Consider the following 13,019-nt stretch of genomic DNA (forward strand, 5'->3'; position numbering starts at 1 on the left):
CAAAGTGCTCAGCATGCAAACTGAGGGGACAGAACTGAGCCCTCGGCCATGCTAAGGGGGCGCCAAATCTAACTCATTTACATATAAAAATACATTTTTTTTGGCAACTAAATCTCTAATATCTATCTAGACTGACTGGGAACGGCGAGGACTGGGCAGAAACTGGGAGAATGGAATGGGCTGCACATAACGTAACCGTCCTGCAGCCTAGTCAATCACTGAGACAACTGGTCACAGTCCGATGCCCAAGAACATATCACACCGCTACCTCTGTTATAGGGGTGCCCGGTTTATGTAGGAAATCTGTCAGCAGGTTATTGCGATGTAATCTGAGAGCACCATAATTAATGAGCAGGGACCCTAGGGGTTCACAAGGTAGGGCTGCAACATACTTGCCTCTACTAAAGAGCTCATTGGGTACATACAGGGCAGACACATGTGTTTACATGGCATCATCCTAGGGTCAAAACCGATCCTACTTCTTCAACTAAGAAGCCCAAAGCTGATGGGGACAAATTATGGAAATTCTTTGGCATCAAAGCCAATATAATCCAGATAAATGATCGGGTATTGGAAACAATTTGCAGTCACATATTTATAGATCGCTGTGAATTTTAGTAACCTAGAGTTGTGCAGAGAAGAGATGAACGCTATCTGAGCACTTTGTATAACAATAAACCAAAAGATGGGGGCACCACGGTAGGTGGGACTCAAACCAGGCCTAAAAATTGTCAAACAAATATAGAGAAAGAGAAGGCAGGCCTTATAAATGGGAGTCACCACCAAACAAATACAAAAAACACAGCTTTATTGAACAAAATGATATACAGAAGGCAAAAACACACTAAAAACATTTAAAAAGGGATATAAAGTAATCCCATAAACACTGGAGCCCAAAATAGGGCAAAAGCCTGCACAAACCTACACAGGGTAAATACACATACCTATGAATTACAATAGCTTGGATGACAGCATAATAACAGAATCAGGCCAACCCAGCCAACCCCATAAGTACAAACACGAAAATGCACGTTATAGACATATGGGGAGACACAGCAGCATAGCCAAGCAAGCACCGTATAGTGCAAGTGGCATAGTGAATTCTAATACACACTAAGAAAGTGGTGCTGCAAGATCATTACCAGTCATGGACACATACCGAAGTGAGGCTGGGACCGCACATCAAGGCCCGTATAAAGGTACCTTCACACATAACGATATTGTTAACGATATCGTTGCTTTTTGTGACGTAGCAACGATATCGTTAATAAAATCGTTATGTGTGACAGCGACCAACGATCAGGCCCCTGCTGGGAGATCGTTGGTCGCTGAAGAAAGTCCAGAACTTTATTTTGTCGCTGGATCTCCCGTGGACATCGCTGGATCGGCGTGTGTGACACCGATCCAGCGATGTCTTCACTGGTAACCAGGGTAAACATCGGGTAACTAAGCGCAGGGCCGCGCTTAGTAACCCGATGTTTACCCTGGTTACCGTCCTAAAAGTAAAAAAAAACAAACAGTACATACTTACCTACCGCTGTCTGTCCCCGGTGCTCAGCTTCTCTGCACTCCTCTGTACTGGCTGTGAGCGTCGGTCAGCCGGAAAACAGAGCGGTGACGTCACCGCTCTGCTTTCCGGCCGCTGTGCTCACAGCCAGTACAGGAGGAGTGCAGAGCACAGCGCCGGGGACAGACAGCGGTAGGTAAGTATGTAGTGTCTGTTTTTTTTACTTTTAGGATGGTAACCAGGGTAAACATCGGGTTACTAAGCGCGGCCCTGCGCTTAGTTACCCGATGTTTACCCTGGTTACCGGCATCGTTGGTCGCTGGAGAGCGGTCTGTGTGACAACTCTCCAGCGACCAAACAGTGACGCTGCAGCGATCCGGATCGTTGTCGGTATCGCTGCAGCGTCGCTTAATGTGAAGGGGCCTTAAGTCCTCCATTGCCTACCTAAGATAAGACCATGCGCCCAAAGAAACGTAAGTGCATAAGGTGCAAGCAGTGGCAGCATTCCATAGGCACCGGTCAGAGGTAGGGTAAGGAGGAAATGTGTGCCCTGTTAGAGGAGCATGCAGGCTACAGACACCGAACGCGTGTCGCCACGCTCTGGTGGCTTCGTCAGGGCTACACTGCACCTTCTCTGAGAGGCTGCAACACCATTAAGCAAGAGGCACCACTAACCAAACACCATGAAGACCAAGGAGATCTTCAAACGAGTCAGGGACAAAGTGGTTTAGAAGTCCAAGGTCAGGGCTGGGTTACAAAAAAAAGTCCCAATCTCTGATGATCCCCTGGAGCGACATCAAATGAAAGGAACATGGTACCACTACAAATCTGCCATGATGACCACTCACCAAAACTGTCAGCCCGGGCAAGGAGGGCATTAATCAGAGAGGCAGCACAGACACCAAAGGTAACACTGAAGGATCTGCAGAGTTCCCAAGCAGAGATTGGAGTATCTGTCCATAAGATCACAATAAGCCATACACTCCATAAATGTGGCCTTTATGGAAGAGTGGGAAGAAAAAAGCTTTCATGAAGACACAAAGATTGTAAGGCTCGTTTTGAGTTTGCGAAAATACATGTGGGACACTCTGCAAATGTATGAAGGAAGGTGCTGTGGTCAGATGAAACCAAAATTGAACTTTTTGGCTACCAAGGTAAATGCTATGTCTGGCGCCAAACCAACACAGCTAATCACCCCAAGAACACCATCCCTACAGTGAAACATGGTGGTGGCAGCATCATGCTATGTAGATGTTTTTCGGCAGCTGGGACAAGGAAAATGGTACGAGTCGAGGGGAAGGTGGATAGTGCGAAATGCAGGGATATGCTTGAGCAAAACATGTTTCGTCTGTCAGTAATTTGAGACTAGGATGGAGGTTCATCTTCCAACAAGACAATGACCCAAAGCATACTGCTGAAGGAACACTTGAGTGGTTTAAGGGAAAACGCATAAATGTTTCAAGTCTGTGGTCAGACTTGAAGATTGCGGTTCACCACAGGAAACCATCTAACTTCAAGGATCTGAATCAGTTTTGGTTTGAGGAATGGGCAAAAATCCCAGTGACAAAGTGTGGAAAGTTCATAGTGACTTCTCCAAAGTGACTTGCAGCTGTAACTGTGTAAAAAGAGGCTCTACAAAGTACTGACTTTAGGGGAGTGAATAGTTATGCACACTGCAGTTTTCAGTCATTTTGTCCTGTTTGTTGTTTGCTTCACAAAAAAAGAATAAAACCAAATGTCCACAGTTGTAGGCATGTTCTTTACATGAACTGGTGCAAACCCTAGAAAAAAAACGGAAATTCCAGGTTGTGAGGTAGCAAAACATGAAAAATGTCAGAGGAGAGGGGGAGAATACTTCGCAAGCCACTATATGTTATCAATATGTCAGTATTGGAAAATGCTTTATAGGGGTAAGTCCATACATAGTGGCCACAGTATGCAGGAAAAAGCACCTACATGCAGGTTTACCAGAAATATGTCCATGGCCCTGTTGCCATTTGGAGCATTTATGGTAAGGACTGACCACTGTATATGAGGAACACTGCACAGGTCCTGCCATTTTGGAGAGCCCTTACTCAGTCATACACGTGCCCATTTGTACTGCTTACGTTACGAGACATCACTTTCCAGGACTGTTATCTTGCTGCGGAATACATCCCGCCTGTTATCCAATACTATTCCCCTGTTTTATTGTTATGGCTGATGGCTATATATCTGAAGGGATTTCTTAAAGTGACCTAACAGGTAAACAGCTTCCTATAGTTATGCTACAATATTAGCTGTAAAAAGACCATAAATATTCCTACAGAATGTACCCCCTTATGGAATAGTTTATTCCTCCGCAGCCGTGGTGCTGAGACGCCTGAGCGCACTATGTAGGTAATGTAATAGGAGGCGGAGAAGGTGACCACCCGCACTCACAATAGAGACCCTCCATAAGAGGCGGATAGGTCTTCTGCAGAACTAACTGAAGACTCTGCAGCCAGCGGCCCCCCGTGTGGAAGTTTAGTCTTTGCATACCTGAAAGAATCCAGGAGGGACCGGACCCACCGGCATGCCGTCCCCCGGGGGCATATTTCCTAGAACAGGACTGGGTGCAGCGGCAGCACTCTGCAAGGAAACAAGATGCCCGATTAGTGTCAGACCTCTCCATCACCAGTCTAATAACAGAACAATACATTTACATGCAGGCAGCCATGTCCTCCTCCATCTAAAGATACTAGTTCCTAAACTGGACACAATATCTGCAGAAAAACACGGTCCTGCCTCACTCATCCGCCACAAGTGAAAACTGCTTTTGGTGAACATACCAGTTTTATACGTCTCATGTTTTTTCTGAAAGGGTAATACTTCTCATCAGCATCATGTCAGCACTATAGGTGCAAGGACTTCCCTGCCCACACTTCCCATTATGCATTGCTCCTGATAATGACCAATGAATTGCCTGCCCTGTACTGAGAGTTTGACAGAAAGGAAGGACACAGTCCTGCTCTAACTTAATTTGATCCATCTCAGTGCTGCTAGAGAAGGCGTCTGGATAAATTACAAGAAAAAAGGGAGACACCTAGTGGTTGGCATTTTGGAGGGTATTTCAGGGGTAATTTTTTTTTAACTAAAATTATTTGCAGATTGTCTTATTTATCACAATATCAAATTAGAGGAAAGTGCAGGGATCATGTATACACAGAAAATATATATTATGGGGCACTCTTACATGTCCTCCATCTGTCATCAGTGGAGTCATGCATGGAGCTCTGACAGATCATGAAGGTGAAGAATCGCCATGGTGCTCCAGTGTGTTCAGTGAAATGCTGGACATCTCCCAAAGAGCGGTGAAGCCCCTTTATTCTAGAGGTCAATGTGGCTACCCATCCAAAGCCCCCAAGTGCTTTACTAGCAGGTGGCAATAACCTGTCGCTGTATGTGATAAGGAATAGTGATGAGCGAGTGTACTCGTTGCTCGGGGGGTCTCTGAGTATTTGTGACTGCTCGGAGACTTCATTTTTGTTGATGCGGCTTCATGATTTAGAGCTACTAGCCAGCCTGAGTACATGTGGGGGTTGCCAGGGAATTCCCACATGTATTCAAGCTGTCTATCAGCTGTAAATCATGTAGCTGTGGCAACAAAAACTAAATCTTCGAGCACTTACAAATACTCAAAGACCCCCGAGCAGCGAGTACACTCGCTCATCACTAATAAGGAGGCACTCCTCCCAATAAAGTATTCACCCACTTAATATATTGCAGTCAGCACTGCTCCACCCATGGCTGTTAAAGGCACATGATCACTGATTAAATCAGTCATCATATGCGGGGGGGGGGGGAAAGGCAGGGTCGTGACCTGTGACATAAATATACGTCATAGGTCGTGAAGGGGTTGACTGTACTTACAGTAGATGGACTCTGTAGAAGGGCAGGTAATTTCGTCACAAATAGAATTGTCATAAAAAGTCACATTCGACCAAAAAATAAATATTTTAGCAGATAGACAAGTCTCTGCCAGAAGGGATGCATATAGCGCCGTGTTACTGAAATCACAGCTATAAGGAGAACTCATTTAATGTCAAGTGTTTGGCCTTTTTATTAATAGCTATTCATGCAAGTCACCAATGTATTCTACAAAGCTGGAGACCCCCCCTTTAAAAAAAGAATTTAAAAAATTGAAAAGTAGCAAAACTTCTGTAAGGGGCATATCACCAAATTAGTTTACATTTCTGCAATCTTTAAAGGAGAAATGACACAGTGCACTGACTAATTAACCCTTATGGTCACACGTCCAGCTCCCCTATGCTGATGTAGAGACATGTTGGTAAGTAAACACACCGTGTACGTAGTTTTGCATTCGTGTGTAGAAAGGCAGGCGTTATGTCATGGGCATTTTACACCAGAGCTTTGCATTCCACAGAGAGAAAACACAGAAGAAAAAGAGAGAGGAATCATTGATCCCTCTGGGGCTTTTCTCAAGAACATGTGGGCTTATGCTGCGTAGAAGAAAAGCCGTGTGGATCATGGTTCTATTAACTTGCACAGCGGGCTGGATGTTGTAGCCGGCTAACAACTGGAGAGCCACAGGTTAACAGCACACGGGGTTTAATGTGCCAACAACAGGCAATAAGGCTGAAAGTATGCCAGCAAGTTCTAAATAAAGCCAAGTCATTAGCACATAGGGGAAACGGATTCCAGATCCAGCGCTACAACACCATGAAGGAGCAGAGAACGTGCAATCCGGCCTCGACCAACATAATATCCATAACAGATTACACAGAGGTTTCCATAAACAGATTGAGCACAATACAGTTAATATTTTATCACGGGTATTAAAATATTTATCAGCAGTTATAGGGTCTTCCATTAAAAAAAGATGACAAAACGACAGCGGCATCTGCATCTGGTGACAAATATAAGTCCGCATTATGGAGGCTAGATGGTGGCCAAAGTATTCTGCATTTATGGGAAAAATATAAATCTCACCCAGAAAAGACATAGAAAATAGATGGGATGGACACATACTGTATGTGCACCAAGTAAGCCTCCACCTATGGCCAAGTAAGCCTCCGCCTATGGCCAAGTAAGCCTCCACCTATGGCCAAGTAAGCCTCCGCCTATGGCCAAGTAAGCATCCACCTATGGCCAAGTAAGCCTCCACCTATGGCCAAGTAAGCCTCCGCCTATGGCCAAGTAAGCATCCACCTATGGCCAAGTAAGCCTCCACCTATGGCCAAGTAAGCCTCCGCCTATGGCCAAGTAAGCCTCCACCTATGGCCAAGTAAGCCTCCGCCTATGGCCAAGTAAGCATCCACCTATGGCCAAGTAAGCCTCCACCTATGGCCAAGTAAGCCTCCGCCTATGGCCAAGTAAGCATCCACCTATGGCCAAGTAAGCCTCCGCCTATAGCCAAGTAAGCCTCCGCCTATGGCCAAGTAAGCCTCCGCCTATAGCCAAGTAAGCCTGTGCCTATAGCCAAGTAAGCCTGTGCCTACAGCCAAGTAAGCCTCCGCCTATAGCCAAGTAAGCCTCCGCCTATAGCCAAGTAAGCCTGTGCCTATAGCCAAGTAAGCCTCCGCCTATAGCCAAGTAAGCCTCCGCCTATGGCCAAGTAAGCCTCCGCCTATAGCCAAGTAAGCCTCCGCCTATGGCCAAGTAAGCCTCCGCCTATAGCCAAGTAAGCCTGTGCCTACAGCCAAGTAAGCCTCCGCCTATAGCCAAGTAAGCCTCCGCCTATAGCCAAGTAAGCCTGTGCCTATAGCCAAGTAAGCCTCCGCCTATAGCCAAGTAAGCCTCCGCCTATGGCCAAGTAAGCCTCCGCCTATAGCCAAGTAAGCCTCCGCCTATGGCCAAGTAAGCCTCCGCCTATAGCCAAGTAAGCCTGTGCCTATAGCCAAGTAAGCCTGTGCCTATAGCCAAGTAAGCCTCCGCCTATGGCCAAGTAAGCCTGTGCCTATAGCCAAGTAAGCCTCCGCCTATAGCCAAGTAAGCCTCCGCCTATGGCCAAGTAAGCCTCCGCCTATAGCCAAGTAAGCCTGTGCCTATAGCCAAGAAAGCCTGTGCCTATGGCCAAGTAAGCCTCCGCCTATGGCCAAGTAAGCCTGCGCCTACGGCCAAGTAAGCCTCCGCCTACGGCCAAGAAAGCCGCCTCCTACGGCCAAGTAAGCCTCCGCCTATGGCCAAGTAAGCCTCCGCCTATGGCCAAGTAAGCCTCCTACGGCCAAGTAATCCTCCGCCTATGGCCAAGTAAGCCTCCACCTAAGGCTAAGGAAGCCTGCGTCTATGGCCAAGGAAGCCTGCGTCTATGGCCAAGTCTCCGCCTATGGCCATGAAAGCCTGCAACTAAAGCTAAGTAAGACTCCGCCTATGGCAACATGCATTAGAAAATAAAAGGTAAAAATCCAACATTATTTATTTTCAGTATATAATTAAATATTCCTACCTGGAAACTGTGAAGAAACAGACAAGATGCTCTTACAGAATCTTTTCATTAAATAGATTTAGTATAAGCAACATTTATCATCTATCCACAGGATGAGGACAATAAGGACCCCTACTAATCATGAGAATGGGGTCCTAAATTCTCCTGTGTGAATGGGGTGGTAGTGCACGTGTGACCTGTGCGATACTCAATGTCCATGGGAGCGGTGGTTACACATGCACATTACTGTGTCATCACTCACACAGGGGACTTTTGGACCCCCGCTCTTGTGGTCCTGTAAATGTGTTTGTGGAACGTCTTTAAAAGGGTGACTCAGCCTTAAAGGGACACTGTCACCTGAATTTGGAGGGAACAATCTTCAGCCATGGAGGCGGGGTTTTTGGGCTTTTGATTCACCCTTTCCTTACCCGCTGGCTGCAATATTGGATTGAAGTTCATTCTCTGTCCTCCGTAGTACATGCCTGCACAAGGTGCAATCTTGCCTTGCGCAGGCGTGTACTATGGAGGACAGAGAATGAACTTCAATCCAATATTGCAGCCAGCGGGTAAGAAAAGGGTGAATCAAAAGCCCCAAAACCCCGCCTCAATGGCTGAAGATTGTTCCCTCCAAATCCAGGTGACAGTGTCCCTTTAACAAGAGATGATCTATTTGTAGGATAGGTCATATGAGATTGGCTGAAATGTTCTCAAGAAGCGGATGAATATAAGCGATAGAACACAGCAGCTCTGTATGTTGATTTATGGCCACTGCTGAGTCCTAGTCACTTTAATAGGAGACAAGGTGCAGTCCTCGGCGACGGCCACTATACAGTATGTATGGAGGCAAGGTGTCCTGCCCCGCACATGGTGCACATCCTGCCCCGCACACGGTGTACATCCTGCCCCGCACACCGTTACGGTTTATAATCTGCTACTCATTTGCCCAATTTTATGATTTATAAGTATCACTGATCCAGTTGTCCCCACATAGTAATCACAAGTCACACAAAGCAGAGGCTGCATGGAGCGGAGGAGCAGGACTGGTCTACTGGCAAAATAAGAGTAATGGCCGAATAACACTACAGAAGAAGGCTCCCCGGCTTGTATGTTGTAGCAAATCATTGAATTGCTCATTACATCGTGCAGCATTTTGTGTAGTTGTGCTTTCTTATACAATGGCAGCATTTTTCAAAGCACTTTACAGATATTTTCACTGACTGTCTGCAAGAGGCCTCCCCTATCAGTATGGAGTGTGGGAAGAACCCGGAGGAAACCCACGAGAACACGGGGAGAACATAGAAACTTATTATTATGTTGTCCTTGGTGGGATTTGAACCCAGGACAACTGTACAGCAAAGGTAACCGTGCTAACCACTGAGCCACTGAGCTGCTAATCACCGAGATAAGGCGCTGCCCATTGTACATGTCCTCGGTTGCTCTTCCTACAAAATTATGAACAAATTGTCAACAGTGGGGGCTTCACACTCTCCAATCACTGCCGGCAGTATCAGACATGATCCTTCACCAGGTAGAGTTGGTAACACCAAATTCCATTAACTTCTAAAGTAATTTCACAATGAAGAGTTAGACCACATTCACACTAGCAGTATTTGGTCAGTATTTTACCTCAGTATTTGTAAGCCAAAATCAGGAGTGGGTGATAAATACAGAAGTGGTGCATATGTTTCTATTATACTTTTCCTCTGATTGTCCCACTCCTGGTTTTAGCTTACAAATACTGAGGTAAAAAACAGAACGTGTGAACATGGCCTTAAGTGCTATATACAGTGGGGGTGCCTATATGAGACAACCTCTAAGTAGGGTATTAGGGCAGCTGGGCATCAACAGGAGAGTCCTCTGTTCAGGGTCCTCTCCCCCCATCATCTTGAACAGAAAGGCCATAAGCAAAAAGCATCTGTAACGAACCCTGGCGCCATATATTACATTGGCGACCATATATTACATAGGTGAGAATATGTTACATTGGTGACTGACTGTATATTACATTGGTGACCATATATTACATTGGTGACTGTATATTACATCGGTGGCCGTATATTACATCGGTGGCCATATATTACATTGGTGACCGTATATTACATCGGTGACTGTATATTACATCGGTGGCCATATATTACATTGGTGACTGTATATTACATCGGTGGCCATATATTACATTGGTGACTGTATATTACATCGGTGGCCATATATTACATTGGTGACTGTATATTACATCGGTGGCCATATATTACATTGGTGACTGTATATTACATCGGTGGCCATATATTACATTGGTGACTGTATATTACATCGGTAGCCATATATTACATCGGTAGCCATATATTACATTGGTGACTGTATTACATCAGTGGTCGTATATTACACTGGTGACTGTATATCACATCGGTAGCCATTATTACATTGGTGACTGTATATTACATCGCTAGCCATTATTACATTATTGGTCGTATATTACATTGGTGGTCATATATTACATTGGTGACTGTATATTACATCGGTGGCCATATATTACATTGGTAGCCATTATTACATTGGTGGTCATATTACACTGGTGACTGTATATTACATCGGTAGCCATTATTACATTGGTGACTGTATATTACATCGGTAGCCATTATTACATTAGTGGTCATATATTACATTGGTGGTCATATTACATTGGTGACTGTATATTACATCGGTGGCCGTATATTACGGTATATCAGTGGCCATATATTACATTGGTGACTGTATATTACATCGGTGGCCGTATATTACACTGGTGACTGTATATTACATCGGTAGCCATTATTACATTGGTGACTGTATATTACATCAGTGGCCATATATTACATTGGTGACTGTATATTACATCGGTGGCCGTATATTACATTGGTGACTGTATATTACATCGGTAGCCATTATTACATTGGTGACTGTATATTACATCGGTAGCCATTATTACATTGGTGGTCATATATTACATTGGTGGTTATATTACATTGGTGGCCATGCATTATAATAGCAGGCGAGGGCAAGAAATGTCAGCTTTCCTGGACAGCTTATGGAGACTTTGTAAAGCTGGACCTGATCAGGTGCTCTGTGCAGCCCGCAGTAATACATCTACTATACCCGGCATATATAAGACCCATTTATGGGTTTAGCAGCTTTCAGCCATATTCTGCTGGGATCCACGTGACCGATCCCCCAGTTTCTCATACATCATGGCACAGGCGCGATTCGCATTATACCTCTCGACGTTTAGTGCAGAAAGCAGCAGTCAGTGTAGCGGCTCCATGAAGATGAAGGGGGCACCAGATAAATAACTACAAAGCCCTGCAATATATTTGTAATGACATTACTTGCACAGCGTGAGCATTAATGGCAGGCGCTGCATATCTCCTCCGCACAGAGCAGGGGACCTAAAATTTATTGATGCAATTATCAATGGTTTTGTTTGCTACACCTGTAATTTAGCGGCCTCCCTCCTCCTCCTTCATAATACAGACTATTTAATTGTCTCAATATTTTATAAATAAAGCACATTGATGTAACATCAAGAAGTCATTATACTAATGGGTTTCAATAGGTGAGTGGCACTGCGATGTGTGCACGGATGTCTTTCCATTGTCTGGTGATTGTTTTAGAGAACACAAGTCATTACCTGCGCTGACAACCAACAGCTCAGCGATTCTACCTTTCATACACTCCTCGCACAGTCATAAACCGCCTCCTACATACACAACGTACAACACACGGGTGGACACATCACAATGGAGGACGCCCCCTACAAACAGAACATTGCACAAACTCCTTGCAGATGTTGTCCTTGGCGGATTCGAACTCAGGGCCTCATCGCTGCAAAAGCAACAGTGCTAACCACTGAGCCGCCGTCCTGCCGACACATCGCTTTCTGGATGATCGCGCCAGTATATTCCACAAGAGGCCAATCTGACTGGTTTTCATCAGCAACCCAATGGTTTAGTAGAACATTACACATGGCCATTGCCCCCTGCCACCCATCACATCTACTAAGCATTGAATTCTCAGTGGCATTTGTGAGCTCAACACACCCTTAATTAACTCAGGGAACAAAAATATTTTCAAAAATGGTTTAATAAAACATAAAAGTAGTAATACTTGGGTGAGTAATCCCTCGCAGCTCCAGCTCTCCGTGCTCTTGTGTCACCAGAAGTGACTGGAGACGCTCCCTTCACCAATCAGTGGCGGGCGCAGTGGTGACCCGTCACAGCCAAGGTCTGAGCGTGGATTTCAGTGCGGATAGTGTAAGCATCAGAAAAGGAGCGGTGACGGGTCATTGTGGGCATTTCTTATTTTACTATACTAACTTTTTATTCAGTCAATATTCATCTATATTGTAAGTTTTCAAAGTGAATCTGGGAGAACAAAATGACTGTTCAAACAGAGCACAAGCACTCAGTGCATCTATGAGGTGTCCCAACAATTCAGTTCTCCTCCCTTCCTGTAAAGCCAGAGATGTCAATTGAAGAGGAAGGGAGAGACAGAAGAAAAACGGATTGTCAGGAAGGTGAACTGACCATATTGGCCAGGCCAAGGGGACACCGCGTGCCAGTGATTTTGTGCTCACAGCCACCCTTTAAAACCTCGAAGACAAAAAGTCAAATTACAAAGAAAAAAAAAAAGGGTGGGGACATCTCACCATGCTGGAAACAGTATGCATTCTGGTTGGAGTTCACTGGTGAAAGCAGCAATAATGAGGCTTCCAATCCAGCACCACCATACAAGTAAGAAATGATCACTAGGATGGTCCTGCTGGATTGGAAGCCCTCACACTCCTCAAAAGTCAAATTAGGTTTTTTCCTCATTTTGCGCAATTCTTTATCTCTACTTGTACAACAACATGCACAGCTGAACAAAACTACTGACACTTGTGTATGTTCATGTGACCTAAAAGGACTTGGCTCAGTGTATAAAGTTCTGAAGCCTCCTATCGTAGTCCCCCCATACTTTTATATGTGCACTGATCCATTAGAACTGGGCCATGACACATTACAGAAAGCCATTGAGGCCACATTCTCCGTCTTATAGGGTAAAAAATTGGAATTTCTTATATACATCAAAATG

At 45.1% G+C, this 13,019-nt stretch overlaps 1 protein-coding gene across 2 annotated transcripts in view; it reads right to left on the bottom strand.

The window, feature by feature from the left end:
• The window catches only part of SSBP2 (single stranded DNA binding protein 2), a 224,007-nt gene that overhangs the window by 39,926 nt on the left and 171,062 nt on the right, over window positions 1–13,019 (bottom strand). For both annotated transcript variants that reach the window (XM_069751142.1, XM_069751132.1), the window contains exon 5: window positions 4,028–4,117. In XM_069751142.1, coding sequence (XP_069607243.1) covers window positions 4,028–4,117 — 90 coding nt within the window. The remainder of the gene's footprint in view (window positions 1–4,027; window positions 4,118–13,019) is intronic.

Source organism: Ranitomeya imitator, chromosome 1 (assembly GCF_032444005.1).
Source record: "Ranitomeya imitator isolate aRanImi1 chromosome 1, aRanImi1.pri, whole genome shotgun sequence".
NCBI classification, from domain to species: Eukaryota; Metazoa; Chordata; class Amphibia; order Anura; family Dendrobatidae; genus Ranitomeya; species Ranitomeya imitator.